General features: G+C 44.2%; 1 protein-coding gene across 4 annotated transcripts in view; it reads left to right on the top strand.

Moving 5' to 3' along the window:
- TMOD1 (tropomodulin 1) overlaps positions 1 to 19,099 on the top strand; it is a 78,170-nt gene that overhangs the window by 8,231 nt on the left and 50,840 nt on the right. For 3 of the 4 annotated variants that reach the window (XM_038401523.2, XM_043515375.1, XM_043515377.1), the window contains exon 2: positions 9,492 to 9,662. In XM_038401523.2, coding sequence (XP_038257451.1) covers positions 9,543 to 9,662 — 120 coding nt within the window. In that variant the 5' untranslated portion in view covers positions 9,492 to 9,542. Of the gene's footprint in view, positions 1 to 9,490; positions 9,663 to 19,099 lie in introns of all 4 variants that reach the window. The other variant, XM_043515376.1, reaches the window with a different exon arrangement.

Here is a 19,099-nt window from a genome sequence, read left to right as displayed (position 1 = left end):
TTGTTTTTCCAAGGTAGTGCTGTGTGTACATTTCTTGGATGGTGACTCTTCTTAGATGCTCCTGGAGTACAGCATCAAACTCAGCCATCAGCTCCACAATTTTAAGAAAGTTTCCATTGTTTGGCACATATGGCTGATCTGAAGTGCCAGACTTTGCTAGGTTTTGGGTAGCAAACATTCTCACAACGTCAATGAGCCTTTTCAGAATATTTTGCCAGTAAAGAGACTCTGATGCAATCTTCTCTTGATACTGATCATCTATGGTGGCCTTTAACGTTAGTCTCATCTCAAGCTCTTTCCACTATGGAATGCTTCCTGGTGATTTGCTGCCTTTTCATGGCATGCCAGTTTTCTAGCCAGATTTTTCCAGTCCTTTGTTCCTGTAGAACCCAATGTAACTGGAATATTATACTGGAAGAGTTTGCAACAAAAATAGTATGCAGCATTCTGGGTTTTTGAGTACATAAGCAGCCGCCTCTCCACTTTGTCACCATTGGGGATTTCACACCAGTAATGTGTTGGATGGAAACTTCTATTTTCATTGTCTTTGGGGAACATGAAATTTTTTCACTTGCTGTGGCCCATGCAGTACAAGGAAGTTCCTCAGGCTACTGCTCAAGTGGGTCCACAGTCCTGGATCATCTAGACGTAAGGAACTAAATTCAGCAGCAGCTGTGTCTTGTGCCTCCACCACACTCTTCTCTGATCTACGCTTTTCTTCAGGAAAGTGCATGGTTATATCCACATGAGATGGAGATATGGATGCTGCAGCAGCTGCCAGGTCACCTGCACTCTGACTAACTGGAAGATCAGGCATCTCCTCAACACTCACCTCCTCACTGGGGCCGGAAGGTTCACAGTGAACATTTGTGTCTATGTGTCTCAGGAGAGCTCCTTCCTGCTTAGATAGAAAAGCTTCCTTTGCTTTCTTTCTTTTTCTGAATGCTGCCCCAGAGGGGTGTTTTCTTCTTTCACTCATGGCTGCTGTTCTGTGCTAGCTATAGTGGCTCTCAGCACTCAGTTGAAGGGGACAAATAAGCAGGCTGGTAGCAGGGCCTGAGGGAGGGAAGATATCAGCGTCTTAAGGGCCTAACTGTCTCCTACTACTTCAGTTTTATTTGAGCATAAGCTTTTGTGAGCTACAGCTCACTTTATGCTCAAATAAATTTGTTAGTCTCTAAGGTGCCACAAGTACTCCTTTTCTTTTTTTGCGAATACAGACTGACACGGCTGCTACTTTGAAAACTACTTCAGTTGACTGCCTGTTCTCCTCAAGTGGGTTCAGGGAAGCAGCAGGAAACCGGAAGCTCCCTGAGAAGCTTCTGGGGTGCTAGTGAGGGACATAAGAGGCTCCTCCTCCTCTCTCTCCCTGCAGCTCCTGCTGCTTTCTGTGATTCCCTCTCCCCTTTTCTCCTGCCTGCCTGTTCTGTCTCTTGTCCTGTTCTGCCCTCCTCCCTCCAGCACAGCTCTCCCCCCTCTCTGTGGATCTCGAGCAGAGAGAATCCAGGTGCACCAGCCGCAGACACCATTGTCTACACTCTGGGTCCTTGTGGTGCCCCCCACAGTCTGGCACCTGAGGCAGCCGCCTCAGTTCGCCTCATGGTAAGGCCGGCCCTGTGTAAGTGACAACACGAGGTGCAAGGCAGGAAAGAAACATGGTCAGAGAAGCTTATTTCTGAATATGCTTACACCAGTGTAAACTCTCTAGATTTCCTCCTGATTCACACCAGTGCAAATGAGATCAAGCCAGGATCCTCCTGAGTTCTAGATCAGACGCTGCCACTGATTTGCTGTAAATCCTTGGGCAAGTTGCCTGGGCCCAAAGATTCAGAAAGATTCACTAAGGACTTGATCCAATGTCTGCTGGAGTCAATGGGTGTCTTTCTCTGCCTATGTCTCCAGTGGGTAATGGATCAGCCCCTACTTCTGGGCACTTCTACTTGAGACACTGAGGTCCTGGTGTTTCCCAAAATGCGGAGTGCTCACAACTCTAACAGAAGTCATTGGGGTCTGCAAGAGATCAGGCTTCCTGGGATCCATGATCTAAGGGTCCAAAATTAGAACATTTAAGGCCCTAATCTCTCTGTCTCTTCACTGTAACCCCCTGCCCACTTAGCTTGTGCCCTAGATATAACCTGCTCCAGCCCATGCAGTTAACACTAAACGTAGCCACACAATGTTTGGTTATCATTAACTTATAATGATTGGGCACCTACTGTGTATCCAAATTTGTATCTCTTGTTTATCTCGCAAATCATACTATGGGCCAAAGAAAAAGAAAAAATGTTTGCACCAGCTGCAAAGAGGGTGATTTATGTTAAGTTTATATAATTTAAAAATAATGGTTCTGACTTATGACTCAGCTTTATTTAACTCCTGCAAAAGGATCATATAAACCAAAACACAGCAGACACCCATGAGGAATGGTCCTAGAGCTAGGGCAATCTAGAGCAAGCCTTGCACAACCCACTGGGGAAATTTAAAAACAATGCTGAATTTAGAACGTAGAGAATTTTGCTGCACTTCTCTCTGAAAGTTGGCAGCTTATCTTGTCATCATTGATGCTTTTACTTATAAGGACTTAGTCAGCTGGTGTCACGTTAGGGAATAAGCTCTTTTGTTTGCTTCTCCATCTGTAAACCTGGAAGATATTTTCCTTTAGATTTTTGGGTTTTGTCAGGCAAGCATTTATTTGTATCCCTATATTTCCAGTCTGGAGTTGTAGCTCACGCTGCTCTGATTTGTTTACCTGTTGCTTTAGTATGTAATCAGTGATTGCCATGGTTCTGGCAATAATAATACCTAACTCTTACGTAGCTCGTCTCATCAGCATATTGCAAAATGCTTTACAAAGGTCAGTATCTTTATCCCCATTTTACAGATGGGGAAACTGAGGCACAGGATGACCATGACAGCTCTCATTTGTCCTATGGATATCTGTGGTTCTCCTGGTTCATGTTACCTTCTTTACCACAGCAAACACTGAAATCTGCATGTCAGCTTGGGTTGACAATAAGATTTATCAGGGGGACAGCTGTGTGAGTACTTGATCTAGGCTAAGATCAATTGCTATAAATCATTCCTGGTTCTGAGGGTTGTTTTGTTGGTGTTTAAATTTGTATGACTGTGTGATCAAAAACAATTCTTAAACACGAAACCAACTAAGGGATTTAAATGTAAAAGATTTAATAAATGTTGGGTTATAGCTGAGATTTCAAAGGCCCAAAAGTCTGGGAATTCAGGGTTAGGGTTCCAAAGCAGCCTGAGATTGGCTACACTTCAAAGTACATTCCAAAGGCAGAGCAAGATGGAATGGCTGGAGATTGAAGCTACTTCGATTCAGACTGGAAATAAGGTGCAAATTTTTATTGACAATAATTAACCAGTGGAACAGCTCACAGAAGGACATGGGAGATTCTCCATCACTTGGAGTCATTAAATCCAGTTGGAGTCTCTTTATCAAAGAAATGCTCTAGCTCAAACAGAAATTATGAATTTGATACAGGAATCGCTGAGTAAAATTCTCTGGTGTTTGTTATGTGAGAGGTCATTGGGGGAGGAGTATCTTTGAATTTCCTGACATTTGTGCATTTAGAGCCACATCCATAGTATGGCACTAGCGTGGTTAATAGTTGTCTAATGTTTATTCTTTTTGTGAATAAGACATGTGATTGAAGTTAATGGGATCTTTGCTGGGTGCCCATGGGACCAGGTGCCGTTCCGGCAGATTCTGTCAGTGCCCTGGCTGGTGGCTTAGTGCGAGAGAGTAGGGGAGCACCAGGGAGTGCAAAGGGGAGATTCGCGGAAGGCGGGTGCCTTGCACTGTTGGGAAATCCAGCTATGAAGGGCCACACCTGGCTCTGGTGGAGAGGAGACTGACCAGCTCCTTTGGGCTCGTTCCACCTAATGAGGTGCACCTGTAAGGGCTTGCGCGTGAGGAGGGGGGCATTAGAAAGGAAGTACCTACCACAGAAAGGGGTGGAGAACAGGGTGAAGACTGCTCCACCTCAGAGATGGCTGACCACAGCCTGGTCAGCCAGGCCTCGCCGCTCCTGAAGCTGCATGGCCCAGTGGGAAAGCAGGGTGCCTCAAGAGGAGGGACTGGAGATGGACTGTGGACCCTAATTGAAGACAGTAGGCCAGCTGATCAACAAAGCCCCAAGGGCTGGCCCCAGACAGATGGCTTAAGAGATGAGGCACCTTTGCCGTTCTTTTCTTTTCCTCTGACCCCCTCTCACAAGAAGAGCGAGGGAAAGAGACCTTTCTTGTCTTTGATTAGAGAACCCTGTGTGTGCTACAAACGGGGAGGTCATTATAAACAACTTGAATAGGGAACCGTGGGGACTCAGAGGTGCTCCAGGCCCTGCTGTGTGTCTCACATTGGGCACCCACAATCCCCCATCACCTTAGCCAGTGTTGGACATTAGTCCTAGGGACGGAGAGGTAGTTTCCTGAGGGTCAGGCTGTCAGCTCTTGCACCATTCAGCTGGTCTATCACTAAACCAAACCTTGTACTTCCCTGTTATCCTGCTAGTGCCTCGGGCATGTTCTCTATGGTCATAAACACTGGCCCTTCAATTCCACTACGCTAGCAAATACCTCAGTTGGCTGGGAGAGTCTTCCACGCACATTGCTCGGCCTCTGGGGATAGCAGCTCCGGTGTTCGCACCTGTCCTTGGCAGTCACAGCTGCGAACTTTGCTCGGTGCTGCAGGTCTCAGATCACTCCCTTGTGCTTTTGAGACCTCTAGGAGTCTGACACCAAACTCCCAGGCTGCTGTCTGCAATTAAACCTTCCCCCGCCTTTGTCTCCCTCTCAGTGTGGGTGAGTTAAAGGTTAGATTGCTGCAGAGTCACTTGCTTTGCTGGTCTCTGTCTGTCTTGTGCTAGGTGTGGAGCCACGTCCTTTTGTTATGAAGACAGGAACCACATCAGAGTTAAGGTTGCAACCAACATAGCATTGCCACCCTGGGTCAGTGCAGGCCAGCAGGAACAGGAAGTGATTTTTCAATCATGACACGGAAGTCAACGTATCAGATGAGCTCATTCAGTCAGTTTCTCTCAGGTTATTCTACTTTCACAGTCATTAAAAGAGGCACAACACAAAACAGGACCCAATCCCGAGACAAGCACAGTGCCCTCAGTTTCTATTGACTCAGCACGTTCATAGAATCATAGAAGATTAGGGTTGGAAGAGACCTCAAGAGGTCATCTAGTCCAACGCCCTGCTCTTGCAGGACAAACACCAACTAAATCATCCCAGCCAGGGCTTTGTCAAGCCGGGCCTTAAAAACCTCTAAGGTTTCCACCACCTCCCTAGGTAACCCATTACAGTGCTTCACCAACCTCCTAGTGAAATAGTTTTCCCTAACATCCAACCTAGACCTCCCCCACTGCAACTTGAGACCATTGCTCCTTGTTCTGTCATCTGCTACCACTGAGAACAGCCGAGCTCCATCCTCTTTGGAATCCCCCTTCAGGTAGTTGAAGGCTGCTATCAAATCCCCTCTCATTCTTCTCTTCTGCAGACTAAATAACCCCAGTTTCCTCAGCCTCTCCTCATTAGTCATGTGCCCCAGCCCCCTAATCATTTTTGTTGCCCTCCGCTGGACTCTCTTCAATTTGTCCACATCCCTTCTATAGTGGGGGGACCAAAACAGGATGCAATATTTCAGGTGTGGCTTCTTCACCAGTGCCGAACAGAGGGGAATAATCACTTCCCTCGATCTGCTGGCAATGCTCCTACTAATACAGCCCAATATATCTTTGGACTTCTTGGCAACAAGGGCAGCTTGGCACTGCTGACTCATCTCCAGCTTCTTGTCCACTGTAACCCCTAGGTCCTTTTCTGCAGAAGTTCTGCTTAACCCTATCCCTATCTGTAGCGGTACATGGGATTCTTCCTTCCTAAATGCAGAACTCTGCACTGGTCCTTGTCGAACCTCATCAGATTTCTTTTGGCCCAATCCTCCAATTTGTCTAGGTCACTCTGGTCCCTATCCCTACCCTCCAGCGTATCTACCTCTCCCCACAGCTTAGTGTCATCTGCGAACTTGCTGAGGGTTTTATTCATTAATAAAGATGTTGAACAAAACCGCCCTCAGGACCAACCCCTGGGGCACTTTACTTGATACCGGCTGCCAACTAGACATCAAGTCGTTGATCACTACCCGTTGAGTCCGACAATCTATCCAGTTTTCTGTCCACCTTATAATCCATTCATCCAATCCATACTTTAACTTGCTGTCAAGAATACTGTGGGAGACCATATTAAAAGCTTTGCTAAAGTCAAGATATATCACATCTGCCGCTTTCCCCGTATCCACAGAGTCAGTTATTTCATCATAGAAGGGAATCAGGTTTGTCAGGCATGACTTGCCCTTCGTGAATCCATGTTGACTGTTCCTGATCACCTTCCTCTCCTCCAAGTGCTTCAAAATGGATTCCTTTGATAGTTTGCAGGATTGGGCCCAGCCTGCCGCATTAGGACCATCCGAACTAGACATTAACATTAAAATAACAATGAGAATCTCCTCCCATTCAGTTACCACCAAAGCCTATCCCTTTCTCTGAAACCCAATAGAGAGGGTCTGCTTTGCAGCTGGCCCAGAAGGCTAACCAGTCTGGGGTTGGGAACAAGGACCCTGCATGAATGACAGGCACCTTTCCACCCTCCCTACTCCTTTAGGCCAGGGAGCTGTTAGCAGCAGTGACCCGGGTGAGAGATGTCTGAGCACTAGTATATCAGTTGTTGTGACATTGCAGATGCTACTTAAGCAACACTGGCGATTAGGAGTACTGGAACCCAAAGCTGTTCCGTTCATCCAAATGCCAGATCTGGGAAATGCAAGTACAATTTGTGCTTTCTTCTCCTGACTCCTGGGTAATATTATTCCTGCCCTCGATATGCCTAGCCCCAATTTAGCCGTTTAAAACAGATGAGTCATGCTACCGTCTCCTCCTTACTGTATCAATCCTGAGCTGATGTCGTCGTGCCTGGAAAATTGTGACTGCTTTTAAATGGGATTATGTAAAGGGTGCGATTTCGCATGGCATAGGGCACGTAAACTTAGAGCAAAGGAAATGGATGTTATATTTGAATTATGATCACAAACGTGGGAAGCAAAGTATTTGACCAGCTGACTGCCTTAAACTGAACAGCATGCTGTCAAATTTTGATGTTTAACGTTCCCTTTTCTGACCAGTGTAAATATTACTTTTCTAATTAGAATAACAGTTGTGATACAGGAAGTTCTTAATTAATGAAAATGTAGTGGGGAAGTAAAATATATCCTAAAATGCATAATTTGCTTTGGATTGCTTTGGGAAAAGCTAGAGAAGTCTGGCTAGGACTGTGAAGCACAAAAGAACTCAGAGAAAGTGAAGAAGCTAAAATCAAAAAGGTAAAATGGTCATTTATGGAGATAGGGAAAAATTCCAGTTTAATGAAAAGGAGGCAGTACTTGAAACATATGGGCTCATACAGCATCTTCTTCCAGATGCTACAGAAGACAATGGCAAGAAAAGATCTTCCCCCCATCCCCTTGAAATTGGTAGGATAGGTGATGTCTGCAATGTTTTTAAAGACATCTAATTTCCACAGGACCTGCGTGAAAGGACTTAAGTGCTTTATATATCCAAAGCAAACTTTCCATGTGAAAAATATAAGTACATATATTTTTAGGTATGCCTGGGTGCATATACATGTATGTGTTAGCTATTATTTCAGGTCATTATAATACATTTTAAAATATCTAGAGTTTTAAAAGAACTAAATCTTAACAGCTTAGTCTCCATTATTGGCTATTTTGTTAATTCCATTTAAATGTATCAATTACTGCACTGAGAGGTGATAGCATCTCCTCTCTCTCTCTCTCTCTCTCTCTCTCTCTCTCTAGCATTGTTTTACATTACATACATGAGAAAAAGCCTGGTTCATAATTGATTGACAAATCATATGGTCAGTTAGTAAGTGTTCATTATTTACCTTCTCAGAGGTAAATAATATTGAAGTGTAGAACTACATTAACCAATGTCAGCGTACAGATGTGGGGACCCACATGAAAGACCCACTAAGCTTATTTCTACCAGCTTAGGTTAAAACTTCCCCAAGGCACAGATTCTTTGCCCTTGGAGGGTATGCTGCCACCACCAAGTGATTTAACAAAGAATTAGGGAAAGGATCACTTGGAGTTTCTGTTCCCCCAAAATATCTCCCCAAACCCTTACACCCCCTTTCCTGGGGAGGCTTGAGAATAATATCCTAACCAATTGGTTACAAAGTGATCACAGACCCAAACCCCTGGGTCTTAGGACAATAGAGACATCAGTCAGGTTCTTAAAAGAAGGATTTTATTTTAAAAAAAGGTAAAAATCACCTCTGTAAAATCAGGATGGAAAATAACTTTACAGGGTAACAAAAGATTCAAAACCACAGCAGAACTTCCTCTAGGCTTAGTTTCAAAGTTACAAAAAACAGGAATAAACCTGCCTCCAGCAAAGGAAAAATTCACAAGCAGAACAAAAGATAATCTAACAAGTCTTGCCTGGCTTTTACTTACAATTTTTGTAATATGAGAGACTTTTAGGATGGTTTATAGGAGAAGGAGTTTTCTGACCTGATGCTTCTCTGCTTCCCAAGAGAACACACAAAAAAGCCCCCCCCCAGATTTGAAAGTATCTTCTTTCCCCATAGGTCCTTTTGATCAAGTGCCAACCAAGTTATTTGAGCTTCTTAACCTCTTACAGGTAAGGAGGAATTCTTGGCTACCCTTAGCTGTATGGTTATGACAACCAATCAGTTCACATATGCAGATAAATGCATCATGATGGCATGCATCATTTCAGCAAAGCTTACTGAACTCTGATGAGCCCCTGAGTTATATATGCTGTCTGTCTGCTTCCTGATTGGATCAGGAGTAAATAATAGCATCTTTGGGACTTCTCTCTTCACCTCCCATTTAGAAAGTTAATTTAAAAGGAAAAGCTGCTGCACTTCTGAGACTCATGGCCTTAGTCCAGATTTTCAGAGATTCTGAATATGTGCAGCAATGCATAAAGCATCAGATTCCGCCACACTGCTGATCTAGAGCATTGCTTTTCAGTAGGGCTGGCCAGAGAGGAAAGCATTACTCTGCTTGAGTAAGGTTACCAGAGTTAGATCCCATGGGGAGTTTTTGTTTTGGTGAAAGTAACAATTGATTGTCCCTCCAGGAAAAAATATGGACCAAGGCAAAATTTGGTCCATATAGTCTTTTCTGCTCGGTCAGTGCTGATGTTCACCTTAACAGAAGTACATTTCTAGTAATGCTCAGAATGCCCAGTACTTCCCCACAGCTGCACTGTGGGGCTAGGACTCAGAATGTGAGAGCATGCTGCCCTTCTACTTGCTTCTTATACATCTGCTGTTACACATTTGAAGAATACCTTGCATTCTAATAGCAAAAGTGGTACGACCTCAGTTTTCACTTTGCCTTTTTTTTTTAATTATAGGTCACACTTCTGCATAAAACGAGAGAATATAAAAACTGAGATTTCTCGAAAATGTCGTACAGACAGGAATTGGAGAAATACCGCGATCTGGATGAGGATAAGATCCTTAGTGCATTGACAGAAGAAGAGCTCAGGACACTGGAGAATGAACTGGAAGAGCTAGACCCTGATGTAAGTAGATTTTCAATGACCTCTAGATGGTAAATTCTGAGTAACTGTGGCACAAACCTTTGTATCTTTTGGGGTGGATCTATCAGTATTTACTTCTTTAATCTGCTAAACTCTCTTTCCATCTCCTGAAACTGTAGTTTATGTGGTCTGAATTCATGATTTTGTGTGTTCTTTTTATTTCATTTAAAGAGTTATGTGAGAAATTTAATACCTAAGCAATGTACAGGTTTCAGAGTAGCAGCCGTGTTAGTCTGTATTCGCAAAAAGAAAAGGAGTACTTGTGGCACTTGAAGTGAGCTGTAGCTCACGAAAGCTTATGCTCTAATAAATGTGTTACTCTAAGGTGCCACAAGTACTCCTTTTCTTTCTAAGCAATGTAGTTGCTCCTCTGAAAAATAAAGGCCATTCATGCCGTTACACAAGGTCTTACTCCAGCTTCTCAGTGCTCCTGTGAATACAGTAGCAGGTGAAGCCAAGCAAAATCTGGAACTGGAGCAGAGGTCTGCTAAAGTGCAGCACTCCTGAACCAGCTCTTTTCTTCTGTGATTGGTAAAGTTCCAGCTTAGACAGAGGGCCAGAATCTTCTACCTTTAGTGACATTGAGTAGTTTCTTATTATGCTAGCAGTGGGATCACTCAGAGCCCTTATTCTGAATAAGGATGGCAAAATTGGGCCGTACGTTTCATCCTGTTTAAAAACCCTCCCAGCCCTGTCCCTGTCTGTAGAACTCACGCCCACAAGATTCAGATCCCAGAGAACCTGCAGTAAGTGTGCTATCCCACTGACTTAGGTGATAATTCATTGTCCTTCCTGCAACACTGTCTAGATCAGCAACTGCTGCAGAATGGAGATAGGTCACGGCCACTGAGCCTGGGCAGAGAGTTCAGAACATCAGAGTCCCTGGGCAGAAGCACTCCTGCTGATCCCAGTTCCTTGGAGCCTGTTTAAAAAAACCTTTGCTCCAAGGAGATGGTGAATATTCCACCTACTCTGCATCAAACTTTCTTGGAGATGGCACAACGGACTTGGACCCTGATCCTGCAAACATGTACACACATGAGTAGCCCCATTAAGTTCCTGGGAATTGCGCAGGTGTGTAAAATAAAGCAACTTGCATGCATAAGTGTTTGCAGGGTCCAGGTCTTAGTGAGGACTCAGTAGTTTGCCTGGTTTTAGGAAAATATTTGCCTGCTGAGCACATGCTGTTCAGTGTTTCGATGGCATAACTCTGGGCTGTCGAGCCTGTAGGGAGGCAGGGCTGGATTCCATATTTGTTTATAGTCCATGAGTTGGGATATAAGTTGAGGACCTCGAAGTCCCCATGATCCACAGTGGATCCCCCACTGCTGTCAAGGGGAAGTTACACACACAACATAGGGAGAATGTGCCCTCCAGGCAGGTCTACACTCTCGTGTTTATTGTTTATTCAGTCCCTTATGGTCACATTCAGCATCATGCTGAGAGAATTTAGGCTCCCTTTAAGCACTGCTACTGTTGCTCTTTATCCTTCCGCATAGCCTGCCCTCCTTTCTCTGCCCCTTCTCTCTCTGCATCTCCTCCTTTCTTTGCCCCACATTTCCTCCTTTCCGGCAGCAACTCCCACTTCTCCAGGGTTTCGCTCCTGCCCCATCACTTACCCTCTCTGTGTTCATTTCTGTGTCTGGGAAATAGGAGTAATGATACTGACCTCCTTTGTGAAACTCTTTGAGAACTATGGCCAAGAAGTGCTGTATAAAAGCTATGTGTTCCTGTTGCACCCATTCCATCCACTAACACAATCAGCAATAGAATAGTTAACGTTAACACTGAAGTGTCATCCCTCGGCTTTAGAATGGGCAATGCAATGAAGTGAATAGGGCCTGGGTGTTTGCCCTTTTGAGTCACTGTTCCAGGCTCTCTGCAGACTCTGGCAGATGTTGCTGCACGGCTTATACTTGATCCACATTTTGAAGTTAATCTCTGCAGGCATGAGGGCTAGAAACTTACTTCTGTAAATGGAAATGGAGATTCTGCAGAGACAGCTGCACTACATAAGTCCATGCTGGGAGAGCGAATGTGAGGCAGGAGACCCTCTACCAGTACTTTTGCCACAGCAGCAGCCACGATGGAATACGTTGCTTTGTCTCCAGTGCAGTGCATTAGAATGTACAGTGGAATCTCAGTTTCACAAACAACAATTTTACAAACAACCTATCTACAAGCCATTTTTCCTGACAGAAAAAACAGTAATCACATAACAAAAGTGATGTCACTGAAGAACAAGTCAACATTCTTTCACATTCCAGTGCCTTCAGTGCATTGGAAATCGCATTGCCGAGGTCTGAAGGACAAGAAGAAGACATCGCGGTGCACCTACTGTCCTCTGGAGACGATCCATTTTATAAACTTTTTGATTTTATTAACTGCACAATCACCAATTAGTGTGTGTAAAACAGGAGTTCTACAGCAGGCTGACTGATTTGAGTCACTAGCTTTCAGATACAGTAGAACTATTTAGATTATTTTCTCCCCATGGGGAACAATGGTTTGTATAACTGGTCATTCGTAAGACTGGTGTTCATCAAATAGAGGTTCTAGTGTGCAGAGTAATGCTTGCGGTGGGGCTGCAGGAGGGAATAGGAGGGAATGACTCTGTCAGATCATGGGTTCTATCGTGTACCTCTCCCATGCAACATTCATGGTAGCATGGCAGGTGGGCACTCATTTGTACATGATCAATAAAAATGCAGGCCTGTTTAATAGCAAACTGGGGTTCATGGAAAGCAACAGTGTGCAGGTTCATAGAGCAGAGCTCTGTAGTGTCCAACCCTTGCAGACAGTCCTGCAGACATGAGGTATGAGGAAGGTGTGGGGGGCATTGCCCCACTACACTCTATTGTGTACCTGTTGCTAGTGCCAGGCTGCTGGGCCTGACTGCCCCTGGGCACTTTCCTAATGGCAGCTTGCAAACCCTCTATGATTTGTCTTAAGAGCTGAGCCTGGCTTGCTATCTTCATTGCCTGGTACATTGCAGGCCCCAGGTGTGTGTAGTTCCATCCGCAGCCTCAGTCTGTCATCATCCTACAGCTGCCTCTTCATCCAGTTTCTCCTGCGTGGCTTCACATGCTGCCACTTTCTCACTGCATCACCAGCTGGACAGAAGCAGCAGCCGGAGGAGCCATGGTTATAGGCAGGGCCCCTTTGTGTTCACTCTGGACACTGGCATTGAGGCAAGTATATTGTCGTCGGTCTAGGTTCCGCCATGCATGCTCCTGTTGAGTAGTGCTGTAACTCCACAATTACTCCTGTTGATTTCAAAGGGAACACAGCCCTGAGTCAGCAAAGCAGTGAGCATGTGGTTAACTTCCACTAAGCTTGATCACATACTTAACTTTAAACACATGTTTAAGTGCTTTGAACCAGGGCCATAGGGGAGAATTTTCAGATGATGGGCTTACTGATTGCGGGTAAATGTTAGAGAATCTAGCCTGAGGTATGTAGAGTGATGCTCGTTGGAGTCAGGAAAAGCACAGGAAGGCAGAAGGAGTGGCAGGTCTGAGTGGGGCAGCACTGGCAGAGAATGTGCGAGAGAAGTTGACAGTCCTTCTAGGTGACATGATATCAACATCACAGTTAAGTAAGCAACTGTGCAAGAGGTTATCCCTCCAGGCGCAAGGTGAATGGAAGAGAGATCACAAGTCGAATGATCCAGGAGCACGCTGTAAAAAGTTATCTTGGTGTATGGGAGACTTGCAGAGTGAAGGGCACGTATTTACCTCATTGTTCACTTCTGCTCCCAATCTGTCTGCGCCCAACTGGGGTCTCAGTCTCTGCCCCAAAGAGTGGCCAGACTAAGACAATCTTTTTGTTCTGTGTCTATACAGTGCTGAGCACGGTGGGGTCCTGGTCCATGACTGGGACTCCTAGGTACTACAGCAGTACAAATAATAATTAATGTTGTATCATCTGTATGTGGCAGTAGAAAGATCCCTCTTCTGCTATAGTGTCTGGGAAAACGTAAAGTGAGATTGTTCCTCGAGAGAAAGCGGGCGCGACTGGGGATGTGCCCAGTAAATGGCAATTTGGTTGTGACAGAGTGTGAGGCTGCTGCGTGGCAGGTGCACCCTGCCCTGGAGACATTCTGCGTGTGTTCAGACTGCAGGGTCCTGACCATCAGAGCTGGCTGAAAAATTTTGATGACACTTTTTTCCAGTCGAAAAATGCTGTTTTCTTGGAACCAAAATGTTTCATGGGAATGTATCAATTCAATGAAAATTTCCCTGGGAAGAGGGGAATGCCACCCCCAGAAAAGCCAGTAGCCTGGTGATTAGAGCACTCACCGGGTATTTCGGAGACCCTGGTTCAAGTCCCTGCTCAGCTTGATTTGAACTGCTGGGCTATAGAGCTGGTCTCTGTCAATGTCCTCTGCCGTAGAAGGGGGCCAATCTCCTTGGGGACAGGCTGACTTGAGTGGTCAGGAGGGAGTTCAACTAACAGCCAAAGGGGAAAAAGGTAAAAAGAGGGAAGATCTGAGCACTCAGCACAAAATTGAGATGTGGAGAACAAAATTTATCAAGGAACCAAAGGCACAAAGAGAACAAATTCTTGAATAGCCTAGACAGCAGTGCTGCAAGCCTGGGGAGCAAACAACAGAAACTGGAATTGCTCATTTATTATTAAAACCTAGTGGGAGCACCACCCAGCTCTGCTGCTGGCTCGGTGCCTGGGAATCCAGCTGCTGGCCCCACGCCTGGGGATCTGGCTGACAGCCCCACGCCTGGGGCACCATCTGCCAGCTAAGGCCCCTTGCCGAGGCTCCGCTCCCACCCCCACACAGATATGTCCCCAGCCTCAGCTCCCTTACCCCATCTGCATCCCCCCCCCCCGGCCCTGGCTCCGAGGGGCAGTGTGGGGGTTGCAGACAGGGGTAAACGAGGGTGCGCAAGATAAATTTAGGGACTACTGCTATATTAATTAAAAAACTGGTTTAGAAGGGAAGTGAAAACAGTTATAAAAATATATATATTCTAGAAAATTGATAAAGGAAGCAAAGGGACACAAGGAGAACTCTATGGCCAGCAGAGTTAAGGACAGGAAGGAGTTTAAGTATATTAGGAACAAAAAGAATCCCGACAATGGTTTTCAAAGAATCATAGAACTGGAAGGGACCTCAAAAGATCATCTAGTCCAGTCCCGTGCACTCAAGGCAGGACTAAGTATTATCTAGACCATCCCTGACAGGTGTTTGCCTAACCTGCTCTTAAAAATCCCCAATGATGGAGATTCCACAACCTCCCTAGGCAATTTATTCCAGTGCTTAACCACCCTGACAGTTGGGAAGTTTTTCCTAATGTCCAACCTAAACCGCCCTTGCTAAAATTTAAGCCCATTGTTTCTTGTCCTATCCTCAGAGGTTAAGAAAAACAATTTTTCTCCCTCCTCCTTTTAACAACCTTTTATGTACTTGAAAATTGTTATCATGTCCCCCCTCAGTCTTTTCTTTGCTGGACTAAACAAACCCAATTTTTTTCAATCTTCCCTCATAGCTCATGTTTTCTAAACCTTTAATCATTTTTGTTGCTCTTCTCTGGACTTTCTCCAATTTGTCCACGTCTTTCCTAAAATGCGGTGCCCAGAACTGGACACAATACTCCAGTTGAGGCCTAATCAGTGCGGAGTAGAGTGGAAGAATTACTTCTCGTGTGTTGCTTACAACGCTCCTGCTAATACATCCCAGAATGATGTTTGCTTTTTTTGGCACAGTGTTACACTAATTAATATTTAGCTTGTGATCCACTATGACCCCCCAGATCCCTTTCTCCAGTACTCCTTCCTAGACAGTCATTTCCCATTTTGTATGTATGCAGAGGATTGTTCCTTCCTAAGTGGAATACTTTGCATTTGTCCCTACTGAATTTCATCCTATTTACTTCAGACCATTTCTCCAGTTTGTCCAGATTACTTTGAATTTTAATCCTATCCTCTAAAACACTTGCATCCCCTCCCAGCTTGTTATCGTTCACAAACTTTATAAGTGAACTCTCTAGGCCACTATCTAAATAATTGATTAAGATATTGAACAGAACCTGTCCCAGAACCGATCGCTGCGGACCTCACTCGTTATGCCCTTCCAGCATGACTGTGAACTACTGATAACGACTCTCTGGGAACGATTTTCCAACCAGTTCTGCACCCACCTTATAGTAGCTCCATCTAGGTTGCATTTCCCTAGTTTGCTTATGAGAAAGTCATGCGAGATGGTATCAAAAGCTTTACTAAAGTCAAGATCTACCACGTCTACCGCATCCCCCCAACATGTTACCCTGTCACAGAAAGCTACTAGGTTGGTTTGATACAATTTGTTCTTGACAAATCCATGCTGACTGTTACTTAGCACCTTATTATCTTCTAGATGTTTGCAAATTGATTGCTTCATTATTTGCTCCATTATCTTTCTGGGTACAGAAGTTTAGCTGACTGGTCTGTAATTCCCCGGGTTGTCCTTATTTCCCTTTTTATAGATGGGCACTATGCTTTCCCTTTTCCATTCTTCTGGAATCGCTCCTGTCTTCCATGACTTTTCAACGATAATTGCTAATGGCTCAGATATCTCCTCAGTCAGCTCCTTGAGTATTCTAGGATGCATTTCATCAGGCCCTGGTGATTTGAAGACATCTAACTTGTCTAAGTAATTTTTGACTTGTTCTTTCCCTATTTTAGACTCTGATCCTATCTCATTTTCACTGGCATTCACTATGTTAGACATCCAATTGCCACCAACCTTCTTGGTGAAAACCAAAACTAAGAATTCATTAAGCACCTCTGCCATTTCCACATTTTCTGTTGTTGTCTTTCCCTGCTCATTGAGTAATTGGCCTACTTTGTCCTTTGGTCTTCCTCTTGCTTCTAATGTATTTGTAGAATGTTTCCTTGTTTCCTTTTATGTCCTTAGCTAGTTTGATCTCGTTTTTTGCCTTGGCTTTTCTAATTTTGTCCCTACATACTCGTGTTATTTGTTTATATTCATCCTTTGTAATTTGACCAAGTTTCCACTTTTTGTAGGACTCTTTTTTGAGTTTTAGATCATTGAAGATGTCCTGGTTAAGCCAGGGTGGTCTCTTGCCATATTTCCTATCTTTCCTATGTTGTGGGATAGTTTGCTCTTGTGCATTTTGGTCCCTTACAAGATGAAAATGGTAGAATAATCAATAATAATGGAGAAATATTCAATACGTATTTCTGTTCTGTATTTCTGGGGAAGAAGCAGGTGAAGTCATATCATGATAGCACTCTCTTCATTCCACTAGTATCTTAGGAGGATGTTAAACAACAACTGCTAAAGTTAGACATTTTTAAATCAGCAGGTCTAGATAACTTGGATCCAAGAATTTTAAAAGAGCTGGCTGAGGAGCTCACTGGACTGTTAATGTTGATTTTCAATAAGTTTTGGAGCATTGGGAAAGTTCCAGAAGACTGGAAGAAAGCTAATGCTGTGCCAATATTTAAAAATGGTAAATGGGACGACCTGGGTAATTATAGGCCTGTCAGTATGACATCAATCCCAGGCTAGAAAATGGAGTAGCTGATACAGGACTTGATTAATAAAGAATCAAAGTGAGAGTAATATGATTAATGCCAATCAACATGGGATTATGGAAAATAGATCCTGTCAAACTAACTTGTTACCTTTTTTGATCAGATTACACTTTGATTGACAAAGGTAACGGTGTTGATGCAATATACTTAAACTTCTGTAAGGCATTTGTCTTGGTACCAGATGATATTTTGATAAAAAAACTAGAAAGAGATACATTTAACATGGCACACTATAAATGGATTAAAAGCTGATTAACTGATTGGTCTCAAAATGTCATTGTGAACAGAGAATCATCATCAAACTGGTGAGTTTCTATTGGGGCCTAACAGGGGTCTGTTCTTGGCCCTTTGCTATTTAACATTTTTATGAATGACCTGGAAGAAAACATAAAATCATCATAAAGTTTTCATATAACCCCAAAACTAGAGAGTGGTAAATAATGAAGAGGGATGGTCATCACTATAGAGTGATCTTGATTGCTTGGCAAGCTGCGCACAAACTAACAATATGTGCTTTAACATGGCTAAATGTCACTGTATACCTCTAGGAACAAAGAATGCAGGCCATACTTACAGGCTGGGGGAGACTGTCCTGGAAAGCAGTGATTCTGAAAAAGATTTTGGGGTCGTGGTGATGGATAAACAGGTGAACATGAGCTGTCAGTATAATGTTGTGGCCAAAATGGCTAGTGAGGTCCTGAGATGCATAAACAGGGTACCGTCAAGTGGGAGAAGAGAGGTGGTTTTATCTCTATTTGGCATTGGTGCAACCACTGCTGGAATGCTGTGTCCAGTTCTGGTGCCCACAATTCAAGAGGGATGTTGATAAATTGGGGAGGGTTCAGAGAAGAGCCACGAAAATGATTCAAAAACCTGCTTTATAGGGTGTGTCTACACTGCAAACAAAATGTCAGGGTGCTGAGTCACAGAGCCAGAGTCAATTGACTTGAGCTGAGGCTGCAGAAAATAGCAGTGCATATGTTCCCACTTGTGCGGGAGCCTGGCTCTGAGGCCCTCCCCTCTCCCTGGGTTTCAAAACCTGAGCTCCAGCCCAAGTGGGAATGTTTACACTGCTGTTTTTAGCCCCACAGCCTGAACCCCACAAGCCTGTGTCATTTGACCCGGCTCTGAATCTCAGTGCAATGCGGTTTCCTTTGCAGTATGGATATACCCATAGTGATAGATTCACGGAGTTCAATCTATTTAGCTTAATAAAGAGAAGGCTAAGAGGTAACTTGATTACAGTCTATAAGTACCTACATGGGGAATAAATATTTAATAATGGGCTCTTCAATCTAGCAGATCAAGGTATATCACCATCCAATGGTTGGAAGTGGAAGCCAGACACATTCAGGAGGGAAATGAGGCCTACATTTTAACAATGAGTGCTCTCAACCACTGGCACAATTTACCAAGGACCATGGTGGAATTTCCATCACCAACCATTTTTAAAACAGGATAGGGTGTTTTTCTATCAGATTTGCTCAAGGAATTATTTGGGGGTAGTTCCCTGGCCTGTGTTACACAGGAGGTCAGGCTCGATGATCACAATGCTCCTTTCTGGCCTTTGCATCTATTAAAGTCTCCTGTTGGAGCATCTCCACTTTCTAGACATAATTAAATACTCATTGGGTCAGAGAGAGAGAGAGACTCTAGAACCTAGTGATTGTGGTACCGACATCCCATGTGAGTGCTCTCACCACCGGCTATTGGCTGCTCTGGGGTAGACGGTATCTCTCTTGCGCTTTTTGCAAAACATTTCTAAAAGGTCTTGTTTTCATCCTGCATTGGAATGGAAATACACATTGAAACTTTGACAGTTTTCACTAGCCAGATTTGTTGTTTTCTGGGGAGCCCTGCTG

This window comes from Dermochelys coriacea, chromosome 5 (genome assembly GCF_009764565.3).
Source record: "Dermochelys coriacea isolate rDerCor1 chromosome 5, rDerCor1.pri.v4, whole genome shotgun sequence".
Taxonomy (NCBI): Eukaryota; Metazoa; Chordata; order Testudines; family Dermochelyidae; genus Dermochelys; species Dermochelys coriacea.
Note: the sequence above shows the minus strand (reverse complement) of the source record. Positions and strands in the feature narration are given on the sequence as shown.